The 12,820-nt window shown below is 41.3% G+C and overlaps 1 protein-coding gene across 1 annotated transcript in view; it reads right to left on the bottom strand.

The window, feature by feature from the left end:
- Positions 1-12,820, bottom strand: part of poln (polymerase (DNA directed) nu) — a 58,143-nt gene that overhangs the window by 30,199 nt on the left and 15,124 nt on the right. The window contains exons 6-18 of the mRNA XM_061913627.1: positions 8,475-8,933; positions 8,242-8,411; positions 8,063-8,175; positions 7,836-7,972; positions 4,290-4,349; positions 4,155-4,215; positions 3,826-3,890; positions 3,181-3,264; positions 3,017-3,112; positions 2,872-2,928; positions 2,731-2,787; positions 2,598-2,663; positions 228-285 (exon numbers count right to left, since the gene is read on the bottom strand). Of these exons, the coding sequence (XP_061769611.1) occupies positions 228-285; positions 2,598-2,663; positions 2,731-2,787; positions 2,872-2,928; positions 3,017-3,112; positions 3,181-3,264; positions 3,826-3,890; positions 4,155-4,215; positions 4,290-4,349; positions 7,836-7,972; positions 8,063-8,175; positions 8,242-8,411; positions 8,475-8,933 (1,483 nt within the window). The remainder of the gene's footprint in view (positions 1-227; positions 286-2,597; positions 2,664-2,730; positions 2,788-2,871; positions 2,929-3,016; positions 3,113-3,180; positions 3,265-3,825; positions 3,891-4,154; positions 4,216-4,289; positions 4,350-7,835; positions 7,973-8,062; positions 8,176-8,241; positions 8,412-8,474; positions 8,934-12,820) is intronic.

The following is a 12,820-nucleotide window of genomic DNA, read 5'->3' as shown; positions in this document are numbered from 1 at the left end:
GCCTGTAGTGCCAGCTAGTAACAGCTTGTTAATGTGGTCCAGCCCTGGCAACAGATGGAGGGGAAGTATTTGGACCTTATTAATCCAGAAATAGGTCAATTAATTTGTCCAGCAAGCGTATACTAAAGATAAACAAATATCCCCTCATCTGTTACACTGAAAACAATTTAAATGTAAGGAAGCATGCCCTGAGCAGATTCAAAATTCTAGGCATCTGGGCACCTTACCATGTATGTATTGCCTCTTGCTGATTGTAAGTGGCTGTCTTGGGATAGCCTGGAAGTTCTGGATTGGATGAAACAAAGAGTAAATATACAAAACATCAGAGAGGTAATAATTCAACATTTATTATTGCAGTGTTGGTTTGCACTCTGCCCCTCTCATCCAGGCAATTAAAAGCCTGACACATTTCTTTTAATCAAATGGGTTACGACGCTGGGCATAGTTTAATTAAAACGCTAGAGAGATTCTCATCTTAAAATAGTAGCAGTGATCGTCTCATCATTTGTGGTTGTTACACCAAGCCACGAAGTAATCAGAGAAAATGCTGAAACAGATAACACAACCACACACGTCACATTGGCAGTTATTTCCGAGCAGAGGAAAGCTAAACCGCAAAGTGATCAGACACACTACACACCCTCTAATGTGAGGGAAAAGGGAACTCAGCAGTTCCATTTCAAACGCCGATAATCTCCCCATGTCCATCCTCCGTAGTATGTGTGTGTGAGAGAGAGTGACAGAGAGAGGGAGAGACCACAAGTAATATGCTGGGATGAAGAAAGATTATGCATGGATGAAAATGTTTCCATTCATGCACGATCATTATGCGGTAAGTTTGACCCTTAGACTGAGTGTACTTTTGTGTCATCTGGATGGTGCGGGCAGGGCGAAGGGGGTGGGAATGGGTGGGGGTAGACGACACTGCTTCCACCCCTTATTTATTATTCAGCAGCGATAGGGAGGCAGTAACAGAGGCAAGGGAGGGCTCTAAAAAGGACTGCAGAGGCAGGGTGTGGACAGAGGAAAGGATATAAGAGCACAACAGCACAGACATACACACGTGCCTGTGAAGTTTAAAGCTGCATGTAATTGTGTTGACAGGTGACTCAGAATGTGCTGTGCGAAAAGCATGAACCAGTACTGACTGAAGGGGTTAAACAAAACATGTATTGAGATGAATGTAAAGTCTGACAGACTAGTTTGGTAAACATATGGCGCAGAATTACCTGTGGTGGTCGTGTTGAGTAATGTAGTTGTTGTGTACCAATTTAACAACTCATCATAGAAGATATGCACGATTAAAACGAACATGTCGTTATTCACTTCCCACTGCAGCTACCAACAAACACTGAGCTCCATCTGTGCTGATTGGTGCAAGGATGCTACACAACACCTGCAGCTTAGCTATCCGTCAAATGGAGTCAGGTGCTTTTAGGCTATAGGGGCACTACGACCCAGGTCAAACCTCAAAGGATGCTTCAACAACAAAATATATATTGCAGGTTTTTTTTCTGAAAGTTAAATTTCAGCTTCAAGGAAACAAAAACAGATCAAGACAAGGGATTTTTCCCCAGTAGAGAATAGTCTGCCGCCATGTGTACCACGCTGAAGGGATTTACCTCAATCAAACCTGACAGATGAAAGCTACCAGCTCGGCAGTACTCCTCATTTGACACTCAGAGTGAATATGAAGTGAGTTTATGTGCCCACCAGGGTTTACGTAATCCAGGAATCTGATGCTGTATCGGTCGGCAAAAAAACTACATACCCTTTTTTCACTTCTAGCTTTGCCACAGCTACTTAATGCGTGATTTTTTTTCAGCACTTACATCAGATAGTGTTGCTGATGCAACTCTCGTCAGAAATTAGAACCCATGACCTCTGCCGTAAAAGGCAGATGCAGGTACTGTTAAAACAGGGAATAAAACACCCATCGCATACTGCAAATGTCCAAATTTCTTAGATTTTACCATTTTGATTCTTTTTCACAGTTATACTTAAAGTGAACTGCATTTTCTATTTTATTTTGCCTATCGTTCACAATCATTATGAGAGAAAATAAGACAAAATAATTTTGTTTTTTTTCGCTTTCTAACATGTCAAAATTGGAATCAACTGGAGACTCTAAATTGTCAATAGGTATGAATGGCTGTTTGTCCAAATGCGCCCAGTGACTGGTTGGCGACCAGTCCAGGTTGTACCCCGCCTTTTGCCTGAAGTCAGGATGTACCCATGAGTATAGAAGTGATATGGAAACTGGACGGATAGAATGTAGCATTATCATTATCCAATTACAGCATTATTTTTCACACATCTTTTACTTAACAAATTTATGGTAATTGTGAAAGCTATCTAAGAAGACAGACCACTTATTTTACTGTAACACATCTTTATCTCTGTCTAATTACTTGTTCTTACTGTACCTCAATCATTACCATAATGGAGAAGTAGACTTAAATTAAATACAGTACATGTTGAGCATCATGTATAGTTACACTATCTTAGGAGTGCATACAAATATTTCCAAGTTAAAAATAAATAAAAACAAGAGCAAAAGGAAAACTCTGCTGTGGTGTTGTGAGGGAGGTGCTTACTGGGTGCTTTGCAGAGATTCTGCCCGTCACCACACTTGTCTGCGACCACGTGGAGGAAATGTAGTCCTGAGGGGATGTTAACCAGTGACTTACTTTGTTCTAACTTGAGATGCACCTCATTAAAACAGCTCACCCTGCCCATCATGCACGAAAGGATCCCGTCGACAAAAGTAGACTTGGTTTTGTGGACCTGAGGGCAACAATGCAGATGGTATTTACAGTGAAATGTAACGCGAAAATAAGTTTTTCCCATTAGGCTAGGATGGTGACAAACCTGTCTGTATTCTAAAATAATTTTTGGCAGAGGATGCAAATCCTGTAGCAGCATCAACTGCAAGAAAGACAAAAGATAGTAATTTAAAAAATGATATACTACAGTGGCATTTTATGTACATGTATTGTGTGCGTGTGTGTTGTACTGCAGCTTCCGAGGTAGATTGCTGCTGTGTGCTGAAGGTCTTGGGAAGCCTCTTCTTCTCACAGAGCTCATGAAGGCGCAGCTTTTCAAACAGAACCTTTTTAATTGAAAAAATATTATACAAAGCATGAAATCCACACATGATGTACATGTTACGTTACTGACAGTTCTCAGCTGAATGTTGCTGGTAACAAGGAACATTTGACCAGCTGCTCGATGGGCTTCTTCCTCTAACTGCTTCATTTTAGACTGATGAAGACAAAGGCACATTTTGAAAATAATACCAAGATGAGTGACAACCACGCGCAAGGGAAATACAGAACACACTTGATAGATACACAAGAGAGAAAGGAAACAGGAAAAAAAGAGAATGGTATGGTGGTGAAACAAGAAATGGCTTGCAGACTTGAGCCCAAATTGTAAAATACAATATGTTCTTTTCCTCGCCTCAAAGCAAGTGACAGACTGCATCATCAATATTAAATTCAAGCCCCGCAGTATTGAAAACCACACTCACACCAAGATGTAGTTTAGAAGGAAGAGGTGACCTTGACGGTTAAGCTCATGCAAACACATCCGACTCAGCACCTGCTGTGTGTGCATGTTGGCCGAGACAGACAGTGATACTCACAGACACTTGAAAGAAAATACTTTTCATCCTATTTTTAGACACGCACCAAATGATTCAGAGACGTTTTCCTCTAAAACATCTTATGGGAGGATGCAAGCCGGTTTGATGGTACGTTTCTGACAAAAACTGATCATCGACGTGCAAAAGTCTAGCGCTGTTTTGTTTTTGTCATGTCTTACCCCCAGCAAGTCTGACATATTCTTAACCACATCTTTGTCCACACGGATGCGATGGCTCTCCATTGCTAAAACACAATCAGAGTGAATGAAACTAATCATCATAGTTAGTTTATTATATCTTAGTATCAGTGTATGTACAAAAGTTAAAAAAGTAGGATTAGGGTTGCACGTACTGCAGGCTAAGGTACTGCTTGTGAGTGCTTAATACCTGATTTTCTCAGCACTTTAAAGCATAGTAATTCATCTTTAGACAGAGATTGCACCTTGAAGGCCAGAAATTGGCACCTGTGTCATTGTACCCATATTGAGAAATCATTGGAGCTGGTCACCTGCGAGAATAGGAATCATGTTCAGCTCCATATCCAAGTACATCTTCCACAGACCTTGGCTCTGGAAACACCGATATACACACAAGAGATTTGTGAAAATGTGTGAGAAAGATGGAGAGGCAATCAAATTCGAACCTGAAGTTTAGAACAAAGCTCCTTGTTGAGCCAGTAGAGGGAGCAAAGATCTAAGATGACCTGGGACACAGAGAATGACTGTTTTACCTTTTCTGAAATTGGCAATGTGCGTTCTGATAACAAAAGAGGCACACTGCATGGCATGATAGCCAATTAAGGTTTTTCCCTTTCAAATGCGACCTGTATGGGCACAACACATAAGTTCACATGCACTGCAGTGTGTTATTGGAAGTACACACGGTGCCAATTCAAGTTCCTGGCACGTTTGTAGTAATTTCAAAGATTTTGTACAATCAGTTTTTAATTTTTTTAACTGAATTATTTCGTATAGGAGATTAAGGACTAAAAGGGCAAGAATTTTAGCTGTGGCATTTCGTGGGGCACTTGCTTCAACGTCTGGTCCAAGGAGTGTGTGCGGGTGAAGGGTTGGAGCCTGGAATGATGGGACATTGATGTGTCACACATTAAGAAAACTACCGACCGGTGTCTCACCTTCCCTTTATTTCAAAAATCCTCGAAAAAATTGTTGCAGAGCAGCTAAATGAACACTTAGCGTCTAACAATCTATGCGAAACCTTTTAATCCAGTTTCAGGACAAATCACTCTGCGGAGACAGCCCTCGCAAAAATGACTAATGATCTATTGCCAACAATGGATTCTGATGCGTCATCTATGTTGCTGCTCCTCGATCTTAGCGCTGCTTTCGATATCGTCGATCATATTTTATTAGAGCGTATCAAAATACGAATTGGTATGTCAGACTTAGCCCTGTCTTGGTTTAACTTCTATCTTACTGACAGGATGCAGTGCGTCTCCCATAACAATGTGACCTCGGACTATGTTAAGGTAACGTGTGGAGTTCTCCAGGGTTCGGTCCTTGGCCCTGCACTCTTCAGCATTTACATGCTGCCGCTAGGTGACATTACACAAATACGGTGTTAGCTTTCACTGTTATGCTGATGACACCCACGTCTACATGCCCCTAAAGCTGACCAACACAACGGATTGTAGTCAGCTGGAGGCATGTGTTAATGAAATTAAATAATGGATGTCCGCTAACTTTTTGCAACTCAATGCCAAAAACACGGAAATGCTGGAGGCATGTGTTAATGAAATTAAATAATGGATGTCCGCTAACTTTTTGCAACTCAATGCCAAAAACAGGGAAATGCTGATTATCGGTCCTGCTAGACACCGACCTCTATTTAATAATACAACTCTAACATTTGACAACCAAACAATTAAACAAGGCGACACGGTAAAGAATCTGGGTATTATCTTCGACCCAACTCTCTCCTTTGAGGCACACATTAAAAGCGTTACTAAAACGGCCTTCTTTCATCTCCGTAATATCGCTAAAATTCGCTCCATTCTGTCCACTAAAGACGCTGAGATCATTATCCATGCGTTTCTTACGTCTCGTCTCGATTACTGTAACGTATTATTTTTGGGTCTCCCCATGTCTACCATTAAACGATTACAGTTGGTACAAAATGCTGCTGCTCGAATTTTGACAAGAAGAAGAAAGTTTGATCATATTACGCCTATACTGGCTCACCTGCACTGGCTTCCTGTGCACTTAAGATTTGACTTTAAGGTTTTACTACTTACGTATAAAATACTACGCGGTCTAGCTCCAACCTATCTTGCCGATTGTATTGTACCATATTACCCAGCAAGAAATCTGCATTCAGAGCCCAAAAAAAGTCTGAGGACTATAGAGCGTTTTCCATTTGGGCTCCAGTACTCTGGAATGCCCTCCTGGCAACAGTTCGAGATGCTACCTCAGTAGAAGCATTTAAGTCTCAACTTAAAACTCATTTGTACACTCTATCCTTAAAATAGACCCCCTTTTTAGACCAATTGATCTGCCGTTTCTTTTCTTTTTCTCCTCTGTCCCCCTCTCCCTTGTGGAGTGGTTCTGGTATGGTGGCCATGGATGAAGTACTGGCTGTCCAGAGTCGGGACCCAGTATGGACCGCTCGTCCAGTCGGGACCCAGGATGGACCGCTCGCCTGTGTATCGGTTGGGGACATCTCTGCGCTGCTGATGCGCCTCCGCTTGGGATGGTTTCCTGCTGGCTCTACTTTGGACGGGACTCTCGCCACTATATTGGATCCACTTTGGACTGGACTCTCACGGTTATGTTAGAACCACTATGGATTGTACGTTCACAATATCATGTTAGACCCGCTCGACATCCATTGCTTTGGGTCCCCTTGGGGGGGTGCCCACATATGCGGTCCTCTCCAAGGTTTCTCATAGTCATCATTGTCACTGTCACCGACGTCCCGTTAGGGTGAGTTTTCCTTGCCCTTATGTGGGCTCTACTGAGGATGTCGTTCTGGTTTGTGCAGCCCTTTGAGACACTGGTGATTTAGGGCTATATAAATAAACATTGATTGATTGATTGATTGATTGATTGATTGAAGAGTGTTACTAAAACAGCCTTCTTTCAACTCAGTAATATCTTTAAGATTTGTCCCATTTTGTCCACCACCGACGCTGAGATCATTATTCATGTGTTCGTTACGTCTCATCTTGAATACTTTAACGTGGTATTCCCGGGTCTCCCTATGCCATTAAAAGATTACAAATGTTACAAAATGTGGCTGCTAGACTTTTGACAAGAACAACAAAGTTTGATCATAGTACGCCTTTGCTGGCTCACCCGCACTGGCTTCCAGTGCACTTAAGATGCGACTTCAAGGCTTTACTACTTTCGTATAAAATACTGAACGGTCTAGCCGCATCCTATCTTGCGGATTGTATTGTACCATATGTCCCGGGCCAGAAATCTGAGCTATAAGAACTCCGGTTTATTAGTGATTGCCAGAGCCAAAAAAAGAGTCTGCGGACTATAAAGCGTTTTCTGTTCAGGTTCCAGTACTCTGGATAGCCCTCCCAGTAACAGTTAGAGATGCTACCTCAGTAGAAGCATTTAAGTCCCATCTTTAAACTCATTTATACACCCTAGCCTTTAAATAGGCCCCTTTTACACCAGTTTATCTGCAGTCTCTATTCTGCTCTGCCCCCTCTCCTGCGTGGAGAGGTTATCAGGTGACCACAGATGATGTGCTCCCTGTTCAAAGTCGGGACCCAGGTTGGACCACTCCTCTGTGCATCAGTTGGTGCCGTCTCTGCGCTGCTAACTTGTCTCCATTCAAGATGATCCCCTGCTGGTCTCCCAATGGACTGGACATGCACATGAAGTCGGGACCCGGGGTGACCACTCCTAAAGCATCAGTCGGTGGCGCCCCTGCGCCGCGACGTGTCTACATGCAAGAGGTCGCAGATCTGCGGTCCCCGCCAAGGTTTCTCATTACGCCCAATGGGTTGAGTTTTTTTCTTGCCCTGATGTGGAATCTGAGCTGAGGATGTCGTTGTGGCTTCTGCGGCCCTTTGAGACATTTGTGATTAAGGGATATAATTAAACTTTGGTTGATTGATTGATCTATTGATTGATTGATGTGCCTTCTAAAACATAGATGACTGTTGTCTTAGGGAACGGAGAAACCTTAAATATAGTTAGTGAAGGTAGTTTACCTGTGTGGTACTCGTAGCTGGTGCTGATTGTGACACCCTGAAATGTTTGTTAAGAAGGCCCTGGTAGGTAGAGCAGGGATCTCCAGGGTCCAGGAGCCACCCTGATACCTGAGGGTCCTGGATATTGCAGCCTGACACTAGATAGAAGGCAAAACCTGACTGATCCAAGGTAATAAGGGGTAGTAATATCATACAAAGAGCCATGTTGTCATGTTTTTGTGCCTTGCCTCGTTTCCAGCTGATGTGTTGTCTGTACAACTGCAGAACTGTGCAAAGCAAATTCTTGGCCTTGTAGCACACAACCATTTGGTCTGAAAATAAAACCTGTAGAAGTAGGTCTCTGTGGAGCATGTACATTTATTGAGCCAAAATCCTAAAAGGAGATGGGGAAACGTGCAAACATCACCTGGTGAAAGTCCTGTGTGTCTGCTGCGTGTGTTGTTGGGCCCATGTTGGGGTGAAGTCAAGTTTTAGGTAGAGCAGTAGGTCATTGAGGCCAAGTGAGTCCTGCGGTTTGGTGTTGTCCAGATCATTCTTAAATAGTAGTAGGATGCCACACACTGGTGAAGTGAGCTTCTGTGTAGAAGAACCAGCAAGCATTTATCCTCATGGCATATTAAGCTATATTTATCGACTTACCGTCCCTGAGTGTAACTGAGTGCTACCATCTCGGTACACCATGGTTAGCAGCACTGCCTGAGCCTGCCTAACTACCTCAAACATCTGCCTTTTTGCATTTAGGTTCAGCGCCTCAGCATCCTTCACTTTAGAATCAGAGGTCAAGATAGCAGCTAGCCAGCCTGGTTTTGAGCAGCTGTTACGGGCGCCGTTATTGATCAGACGTCTTCGCAGGCCAGTCGTCATCTCTTGTGGTTTATGCAAGCAGTTGGTTTTCGCTTCCAAGGCTGCAACAAAATGCAGGGAAACTTGGGGGGGAGGTGTTCTATTTTTTTGTTCATTCTTCCTCTTCAAGGAATTAGGCAGAACTGGATTTTGGGGTGCAGGTTGACTTGTGCTTTGTAGTCCATTTAGGGGTCTGGATTCCTGCAATGACGTGTTTCGGAGGCAAGGCAAGGCTGTGCTGCTTCCAGTGCTGACCTATGGAGGATAAAGTTGAAGTTAAATGAATAAACAAAAAACTAACGGCCTGATTTACTAAAGGTTTGCATGCACTAAATCACATGCAATCCATGATAGCACAGCCAATGTTGATCTACTAAAGGTGTGCAAGGTAGATTACATCTGTTAAGGGTGCATAATAAGGCATACAATCCATTTTGAGTCTCTGTCTTCATTAATATGTTTAATATAAGCTGATCATCAAAACGCCTACAATACTGGTAAAAGTAAATGCAAATATAATTATACAGCACATGCAGTGAGATTTTTCAACACTGATCACCTTTTTGCAAGCACTGGCGTTTTATTGAGCGCATGTCAGAAGTATGTGCAAATTGACAGTTCCACATACGGCTGCAGGATTAGTGCTTGCGATGGACAGACGAGAATCCGCTATCCTACGTGTGTGTGTGTGTGTGTGTGTGTGTGTCAACATTTTGGTGGATGGCTCGAAATAAAAATATTAGACATATCGTCTATTCAGCAATTTCATTGCTTATTAAAATCAATTCAATTGATGCGCTCTAGTGTCTGCTGGCATTTTTTACAAACCCCGTTTCCATATGAGTTGGGAAATTATGTTAGATGTAAATATAAACGGAATACAATGATTTCCAGATCCGGTTTAACCCATATTCAATTGAATGCACTACAAAGACAAGATATTTGATGTTCAAACTCATGAACTTTATTTATTTTTTTGCAAATAATAATTAACTTAGAATTTCATGGCTGCAACATGTGCCAAAGTGGTTGGGAAAGGGCATGTTCACCACTGTGTTACATCCCCCTTCCTTTTAACAACACTCAGTAAACGTTCGGGAACTGAGGAGACACATTTTTAAAGCTTCTCAGGTGGAATTATTTCCCATTCTTGCTTGATGTACAGCTTAAGTTGTTCAACAGTCCGGGGGTCTCTGTTGTGGTATTTTAGGCTTCATAATGCGCCACACATTTTCAATGGGAGACAGGTCTGGACTACAGGCAGGCCAGTCTAATACCCGCACTCTTTTACTATGAAGCCACGTTGATGTAACATGTGGCTTGGCATTGTGTTGCTGTAATAAGCAGGGACGTCCATGGTAACGTTGCTTGGATGGCAACATACTGTATGTTGCTCCAAAACCTATATGTACCTTTCAGCATTAATGGTGCCTTCACAGATGTGTAAATTACCCATGTCTTGGGCACTAATACACCCCCATACCATCACAGATGATGACTTTTCAACTTTGCGCCTATAACAATCCAGATGGTTCTTTTCCTCTTTGGTCCGGAGGACACGACGTCCACAGTTTCCAAAAACAATTTGAAATGTGGACTCGTCAGACCACAGAACACTTTTCCACTTTGTATCAGTCCATCTTAGATGAGCTCAGGCCCAGCGAAGCAGACGGCGTTTCTGGGTGTTGATTAACGGTTTTTGCCTTGCATAGGAGAGTTTTAACTTGCACTTACATATGTAGCGACCAACTGTAGTTACTGACAGTGGGTTTCTGAAGTGTTCCTGAGCCCATGTGGTGATAAATTTTACACACTGATGTCGCTTGTTGATGCAATACAGCGTGAGGGATCGAAAGTCACGGGCTTAGCTGCTTACGTGCAGTGATTTCTCCAGATTCTCTGAACCCTTTGATGATAATACGAACTAGATGGAGAAATCCCTAAATTCCTTGCAATAGCTGGTTGAGAAAGGTGTTTCTTAAACTGTTCAACAAATTGTACACGCATTTGTTGACAAAGTGGTGAGCCTCGCCCCATCCTTGTTTGTGAATGACTGAGCATTTCATGGAATCTACTCTTATACCCAATCATGGCACCCACCTGTTCCCAATTAGCCTGCACACCTATGGGATGTTCCAAATAAGTGTTTGATGAGCATTCCTCAGCTTTATCAGTATTTATTGCCACCTTTCCCAACTTCTTTGTCATGTGTTGCTGGCATCAAATTCTAAAGTTAATGATTATTTGCAAAAAAAATATGTTTATTAGTTCTAACATCAAATACGTTGTCTTTGTAGCATATTCAACTGAATATGGGTTGAAAATGATTTGAAAATAATTGTATTCTGTTTATATTTACATCTAACACAATTTCCCAACTCATATAGAAACGGGGTTTGTAATTTTTTTTAAAGTTAGGAAATATACTGTATTACTATAAAATACCTCCTACATGAAAAAACGTCTTTCATTATGCATTTTAGTCATTCCAGACGCATGATTGCTCTGGTAAAGCGATCCACAGCCTCACACACTGAATGTGAAAGAAAAGTGTCCGTGTGCATACGATTCTGTTGTCGAAATGGTGTTATAGATTATAGATGTGTCCTGTTGGTTCAACAGGTAGGAGCATGACAACATGAATGTGAGGAAAATGATTGTATGCGTGGAAAAAGCCCTGTATGCTCACAGAATCCTCATTTAAATAAGGCGGTCTGCACCGCTTTTCAATTGCACACACAGTGTTAGTAAATCATATGCTACACCTCCACTCTTAATACAAGTTATTTTATGTTTACCATACGCTGTCTACCGCATGGTATTTGGATCTTAGTCAATCAGGCCCCAAGTTTTATTTTTTTTTAGCAAATACACCAGATGGTGGTGCCGTTCATAAAGCTTTGAGTTTGACCACATAAATTACGACTGACTTGATATTTCTCACATAGCTCTACAAGATACCGGTGTAAAGCTGAAAATAGTAAAATACCAGTGCCGATCATTTGTGGTACGTTTGAACCGTAACATTTTTTGTTTGTACTGTTAAGGTTTTAAAGTAATTTTTAAAATATATATTCTGACCAGTGAGAGCCACTTAATTTTTTTAATTTCTTAAAAGCCTTAATAGTAAAAACCAAGATTTTTATGGCAGAAACGAACAGCAGTAGTATTTTGGTTTTCAACCAAAAAGTTGGTTGAAAACCATGACCACCGTCACTGGGGTTTCTACAGGTATTAGCAAATCTAATTTAATACTTCTTCATACTGCATATGGTTATTAAATATAATCAAAAGCTTACCAATTGTGTTGTCATCTTGAATAGTTGAAAAGTTAACATTGACTTTTACTCTCACGTGAATTATATTAAGCTCATTAAATTAGTTCATGTGTGTTGAACTGGAGACAACTAAAATAAAGGAATCATATATGAAACAAGCTGAGCTTCCTTGTTAACATGACATGGTGTCAGAGTTAAGGACAACACGCCCAGTGACCAAAGAATAGCAAAACTGTTTGATTTTGTCATTCGGCGAAGTGGCCCCTATGGACCATACAAGACCTCTTGTATTCAGTTCGAAAAAGCTAAAGCCAAAAAAAGCATCACGCAGACGTACAGTAGAAATTTATCGATGACCGCAATACAATGTTAAGTTAGTTTTCTTTTATCATTTGATTCATTGACATATTGACTATCGTCCTAGTCCTATTGTGTTAATTATTTTTGATGGATAGATAGTACTTTATTGAGTCCTACTTTAGGTTATCATATTTAATGCTTTTTACTGCCATTTAAAGCCCTAATTTTCGCAAAATCCACTTATGAACGTTTAATGCCCAGCGGAAACCCTGATCACGCAAAATATCTTAGCAACTATTTGGCCATAATTCATTCATTTCAAATTATTATAGCAATTATCACAACCCATAGAGGGACGTGCTACTAATGTCGTTGACTAAATGATAGGAGTCAGCCTTCCTATAAAAAAAATAGGGACATACTGCGCCTCCAAAAAGTATTCACAGCGCTTCACTTACTCCACATTTTATGTTACAGCCTTATTCCACAATGGAATACATTAATTTTTTGTCTTCAAACATTCTACACACAATACCCCATAATGACAATGTAAAAAAGGTTGTT

The sequence above is a fragment of the Nerophis ophidion genome, linkage group LG10 (genome assembly GCF_033978795.1).
Source record: "Nerophis ophidion isolate RoL-2023_Sa linkage group LG10, RoL_Noph_v1.0, whole genome shotgun sequence".
NCBI classification, from domain to species: Eukaryota; Metazoa; Chordata; class Actinopteri; order Syngnathiformes; family Syngnathidae; genus Nerophis; species Nerophis ophidion.
The sequence above is the reverse complement of the archived record's forward strand: the minus strand, read 5'-3'. Positions and strand labels throughout refer to the sequence as shown.